Source organism: Opisthocomus hoazin, chromosome 15, assembly GCF_030867145.1.
Source record: "Opisthocomus hoazin isolate bOpiHoa1 chromosome 15, bOpiHoa1.hap1, whole genome shotgun sequence".
Taxonomy (NCBI): domain Eukaryota; kingdom Metazoa; phylum Chordata; class Aves; order Opisthocomiformes; family Opisthocomidae; genus Opisthocomus; species Opisthocomus hoazin.
In genome coordinates this window covers 251013-257241 of record NC_134428.1, presented here as the reverse complement: position 1 = coordinate 257241, position 6229 = coordinate 251013, and the positions used below count along the sequence as shown (strand labels likewise).

The 6229-nt window shown below is 51.6% G+C and overlaps 1 protein-coding gene across 1 annotated transcript; it reads left to right on the top strand.

Annotated features, from left to right (window-relative positions):
* The first annotated feature begins 676 nt into the window (after positions 1-676).
* LOC142363264 (olfactory receptor 14J1-like) lies at positions 677-1600 on the top strand. Its single transcript, XM_075436661.1, has one exon. It carries the CDS (start codon positions 677-679, stop codon positions 1598-1600), a length of 924 nt encoding a protein of 307 aa, XP_075292776.1.
* Positions 1601-6229: the final 4629 nt, after the last annotated feature.

Here is a 6229-nt window from a genome sequence, read left to right as displayed (position 1 = left end):
CTCTCTTCTCTGTAGCATCTGGTTGTTTTCCTGGATAACACAGGAGTGTGCTCATTATCCACCTCATGAAGAATAAGCCCAGGGCAGCTCAGAACAACTCAGAGGGACAGACCAGCTGCCCTCCTTCTGCACTAAGCCACAAGCAATTTTTACACCTCACAAGACTCCCTCTCTTCTCCAGAAGTGCAGTAGGAATGCTGAGAGTTTCTGACATCAAAACACACCCCTAAGGTGACATGAGGGAAGCTGTAGGAACCCAAAACCTCTGAGACTGCCTTCTGCCATCCCCATTCCTTAGCACTGGCCGTGCAGATGCTGAAAATCCCTTCTGCAATAAGAGCAGATTCCTCTGGCAAAGTCTCACACCAGGTCTGGACCTTGGCCCACAATGGCCATGAACCCTTGTGCCACCATGCCCATGAACCCACCGCTGCAGAGCAGAGCTGGCTCCTTGGCAGCCCATGGGAAGAGATCCTGCTCCTCCTGGTATACTCTGCCAGCATCAACCAGAGCTGCAGCCACAGAGCTGAAGGAAGGGCTTTGTGAAAAGGAATGGGGTGTGTAGGAAGCAGGGTGAGATTCTAGGAGAATAGCTTTGATTTTCCTCCGAGAAGTCTGCCCTAACTCTTCACTGATTATTCCTCTAGAAACAGGATCTCATGCATAGAGGAAGCAAATGACCAACGACAGCTCCATCACCCAGTTCCTCCTCCTGGCATTCGCAGACACACGGGAGCTGCAGCTCTTGCACTTCTGGCTCTTACTGGTCATCTACCTGGCTGCCGTCCTGGGCAATGGACTCATCATCACTGCCATAGCCTGCGACCACCATCTCCACACCCCCATGTACTTCTTCCTCCTCAACCTCTCCCTCATCGACCTGGGTTCCACCTCCACGACTCTGCCCAATGCGATAACCAATTCCCTCTGGAATACCAGGGCCATCTCCTACTGGGGGTGTGCTGCCCAAGTCTTTCTATTTGTCTTTTTCATTTCATCAGAGTTTTATCTGCTTACGGTCATGGCCTATGACCGCTACATTGCCATCTGCAAACCCCTGCACTACGGGACCCTCCTGGGAAGCAGAGCTTGTGTCCACATGGCAGCAGCTGCCTGGGGCAGTGGGATTCTTGATGCTGTGCTGCACACGGCCAGTACATTTTCAGTACCACTCTGCCAAGGCAATTCTGTGGAGCAATTCTTCTGTGAAATCCCCCAGCTCCTCAAGCTTGCCTGCTCAGAATCCTACCTCAGGGAACTTGGGGTCCTTGTGCTTAGTGCCTGTTTATCTTTTGGGTGTTTTGTTTTCATTGTGCTATCCTATGTGCAGATCTTCAAGGCCGTGATGAGCATTCCCTCTCAGCACGGACGATGCAAAGCCTTTTCCACATGCCTCCCTCACCTGGCTGTGGTGTCTCTGTTTATGAGTATCGGTACATTTGCCTACCTGAAGACTCCCTCCGTCTCCTCCCCGTCCCTGGACCTGGTGGTGGCAGTGCTGTACTCGGTGGTTCCTCCTGTCATGAACCCCCTCATCTACAGCATGAGGAACCAGGAGCTCAAGGATGCAGTGTGGAAACTAATGGTTGGATACTTTTAAGACGCAAAAAACTGCCCACCTTCTTCTGCATATCATTTACGTAGTTGGTTTTCTTTGATTTGGTTTGGTTTTCAGCTTTTCTAAACTGTAACAATATTGTCCATAAAGAAATTTCATTGTGCATACCATTCCTAAATTAGTATCTACCTGTCTTGTGTCATCCAGAGACTGCATAATGATGAGCCATGCTCTGTGTTTTACAACAAAATACAGGACCTCACAGTCAACATTTGTCCAAGATCCTTTTGTCTGAGAGCTTTTCTGGGGCTGCAGGGGCAGTGCCTGCGTGCAGAGGTGGTGGGGAGAAGAGTCCCAGCACAGCAAATGCTGCCAGGGAGCACCAGCACTTGGTCTTTCCCAAGGTGGTCTCTTTCAACTGCCACGCTTTCCTTCCAAGCCTTTGTGTTACTGAGAGGCGTGAGAGCACTGGCAGCTTGGTCATAGACCTGCGGCACGACAGTCCTTTGCCAGAGGCAGGAACAAGCAATGGGCACCTCTGTGACAGAGCTGATATTTACAACAGCATTTCCATCAGGAAAGGGGTTCTCCTAAGGGCAGTGCCTGAAGGTTTAGGTCTGCTTCTAATGTTTTTCTCAAGAAAATGCAGCAGAGAGAAAACACCAGCGAAGAGATGAAGTGTGTGAGTGTGCATGGTGGAGGCACATGGCTGTGTCCTATCACAGCTGGGCTTCCTGGGAGAGGCACGAAGGACCAGCAGAACAGGGTACGTTCTCAGCCCGTGTTTGCTGAGCACCTGGGCGAATCTGTCCCAGAGCAATCATCACCGAACAGCCAATAACAACCACCATTTCCAACACTGGACTCTCACCTAAGTTTGGAGATGTTGTTTGTCCCTCCACGGAGGGACACCAAATGACTAGGTCAGAAGTCTTTATTTGCCTTGGCATATGAGACACAAGCATGCACAGAACCTGAGTGGGAACAAATGCTTTCAGCTATTCCTGGGGGCATGTGGAGGGGCACCAGGTGCCCACCAAACCACACTATCAATCCCTCTCCTCAGCTGGACAGGGGGATAAAAGTAAAAAAAGGCCTTATGGGTCAAGATAAGGACAGGCAGATCACTCAGCAGTTACCGTCATGGGCAAAACAGACTCGACTTGGTGAAATTTATTTCATTTCTTACCAATCAAGTCAGAGTAAGGTAAAGAGAAATAAGAACCAATCTAAAAAGCACCTTCCCCTCACCCCTTCCTTCTACCTGGGCTCAGCTTCACTCCCAGGGTCTCTACTTCCTTCCCCCAAGCAGTGCAGGGGAACAGGGAGTGGAGTTGCAGTCAGTTCAGCACATGTTGTCTCTGCCGCTCCTTCCTCCTCAGGGGGAGGACTCCTCACACTCTTCCCTACTCCAGCATGAGGACCCTCTCATGGGAGACAGTCTTCAATGAACTTCTGAAATGTGGGTCCTTCCCACAGGCTGCAGTTCTTCACGAACTGCTCCAGTGTGGGTCCCTTCCATGGGGTGCAGTCCTTCAAAAACAGGCTGCTCCAGCGTGGGCCCCCCCATAGGGTCACAAGTCCTGCCAGAAAATCCACTCTGGCATGGGCTCTTCTTTCCATGAGGCCACAGGTCCTGCCACAAGCCTGCTCCAGCACAGGCTCTCCACGGGGTCACAGCCTCCTGCTCCAGGGTGAGGTCCTCCCTGGCTGCAGATGATTATCTGCTCCACTGTGGACCACTGTGGACTACAGAGGGGACAGCCTGCATCACCATGCTCTTCACCATGGGACTCAGGGGTATCACAGAATAATTAAGGCTGGAAAAGACCTCTAAGATCAAGTGCAACTGTCAACTCAACACCACCATGGCTACTAAATCATATCACAAAGTGCCACATCCAGACATTTTTTGAACACCTCCACGGACGGGGACTCCACCACTTCTCTGGGCAGTCTGTTCCACTGCCTGACCACTCTTTCAGTAAAGAAATTTTTGACTAATATCCAATCTAAACCTCCCCTGATGTAACTTAAGTCCATTGCCTCTCATCCTATTGCAAGTTACTTGGGAGAAGAGACGAACATCAGCCTCACTACAACCTCGTTTCAGGTAGTTGTGGAGAGCCATAAGGTCTCCCCTCAGCTTCCTCTTCTCCAGAATAAACAACCTCAGTTCCCTCAGCCGCTCCTCATAACCAACGCACGTAGCATGGGCAATAAACAGGAGGAACTGGAAGCCATTATACAGCAGGACGGATACGTGCTGACAGCTAAGACCTGGTGGCCATCACAGGAAAATGCTGGGACGACTTGCCTGACTGGCATGCTGTCGTGGATGGCTATGGACTCTTTAGAGAAGACAGGCCAACAAGGAGAGGTGGTGGAGTTGCTTTGTATGTGAGGGAGAAACTGGAATGTATTGAGCTTTGCCTGGGGACAGATGAAGAAGGAGTTGAGAGCTTATGCGTTAGAATTAAGGGACAGGCTCATATCGGTAACGTTATTGTGGGTGTGCACTACAGGCCACCTGACCAGGAGGAGGAAGTTGATGAGGCCTTCTACAAGCAGCTGCAGGCAGCCTCACAGTCACAGGCCCTGGTTCTCTTGGGGGACTTCAACCACCCTGACATCAGCTGGGAAGACCACACAGCCAGGCACGCGCAACGCAGGAGGTTCCTGCAGAGCATAATGATAACTTTCTGATGCAAGTGGTGGAGGAACTCAGGTGTCCTGGTGACAGAGGTTGCAGAGAAGGCAGAGCTACTGAATGCCTTCTTTGCTTCAGTCTTCAGTGCCAAGGCAGGCCCTCAGGAATCCCAGGCCCTGGAGGCAAGAGATGAAGCCTACAGAGAGGATGACCTTCCCTTGGTTGAGGAGGACTGCGTGAGAGATTGCTTAAGCAATCTGGATGCCCACAAATCCATGGGCCCCGATGGAATGCACCCACGAGTGCTGAGGGAGCTGGCGGATGTCATTGCTGAGCCACTCTCCATCATCTTTGAGAGGTCCTGGAGGACAGGAGAGGGGCCCGAGGACAGGAGAAAAGCCAATGTCACTCCAATCTTCAAAAAGGGCAAGAAGAAGGACCCAAGGAACTACAGGCCAATCTGTCTCACCTCCATCCCGGGAAACATGATGGAGCAACTCATTCTAGAGGTCATCATCAAGCAAGTGCAGGAAAAGAAGGTTATCAGGAATAGTCAGCATGGATTCACCAAGAGGGTATCATGCTTGACCAATCTGGTAGCTTTCTACGATGGTGTGACTGGCTGGGTAGATGAAGGGAGAGCCGTGGATGTTGTCTACCTTCACTTCAGCAAGGCTTTTGACACTGTCTCCCATAATATCCTCCTAGGGAAGCTCAGGAAGTGTGGGCTGGATGAGTTGTTGGTGAAGTGGAGCTGGCTGAATGGCAGAACTCAGAGGGTTTTCATCAGCGGCGCTGAGTCTAGTTGGAGGCCGATAACTAGTGGTGTCCCCCAGGGGTCAGTACTGGGCCCAGTCTTGTTCAATTTCTTCATCAACGACCTGGATGAAGAGTTAGAACGTACCCTCAGCAAGTTTGCTGATGACACCAAACTGGGAGGAGTGATAGATACACCAGAAGGCTGTGCTGCCATTCAGCGTGACCTGGACAGGCTGGGAAGTTGGGCAGAGAGGAACATAATGAACTTCAACAAGGGCAAGTGCAGGGTCCTGCACCTGGGGAGGAGCAACCCCATGCATCAGTACAGGCTCGGGGTGGACCTGTTGGAGAGCAGCTCTGTGGAGAGGGATCTGGGTGTCCTGGTGGACGATAGGTTGACCGTGAGCCAGCAATGTGCCCTGGCTGCCAAGAAGGCCAATGAGATCCTGGGGTGCATTAAGCAGAGTGTGGCCAGCAGGTTGAGGGAGGTTCTCCTTCCCCTCTACACTGCCCTAGTGAGGCCCCATCTGGAGTACTCTGTTCAGTTCTGGGCTCCCCACTTCAAGAAAGATGAGAAGCTACTGGAGAGAGTCCAGTGGATGGCTACGAGGATGGTGAGGGGACTGTAGCATCTCTCCTATGAGGAAAGGCTGAGGGAGCTGGGCTTGTTCAGCCTGAAGAAGAGAAGGCTGCGAGGGGACCTTGTAAATGCCTGTAAATATCTTTAAGTTTGGGTGACAGCAGGACGGGGTCAGACTGTTTTTAGTGGTGCCCAGTGACAGGACAAGGGGCAATGGGCACAAACTGAGGCACAGGAAGTTCCGTCTGAACATGAGGAAGAACTTGTTCACTCTGAGGGTGACGGAACACTGGACCAGGCTGCCCAGGGAGGCCATGGAGTCTCATTCTATGGAGATATTCAAGACCCCCCTGGACAAGGTCCTCCACAGTCTACTGTAGGTGACCCTGCTTCGGCGGGAGGGTTGGACTAGATGACCCACAGAGGTCCCTGCCAACCCCTAACATTCTATGATTCTATGATTCTATGAATATTGGAGCTGTCACAAACCAGCATCCCTCTAGCCACTGCAGGAGGGAAGAGCTGACTCCTTGGGAGCCCGCAGTCCTGCTAATCATTAGACACTCAAGACAGCAGGAACCAGAGAAAGGAGATGAACTGGAACAGGGGCGGGGGGTTATGGGAGGGGAGGAATATTAAGAGAGGGGAGCAATATTGTTAGAAATTGTCTGGCTTTGCTCTG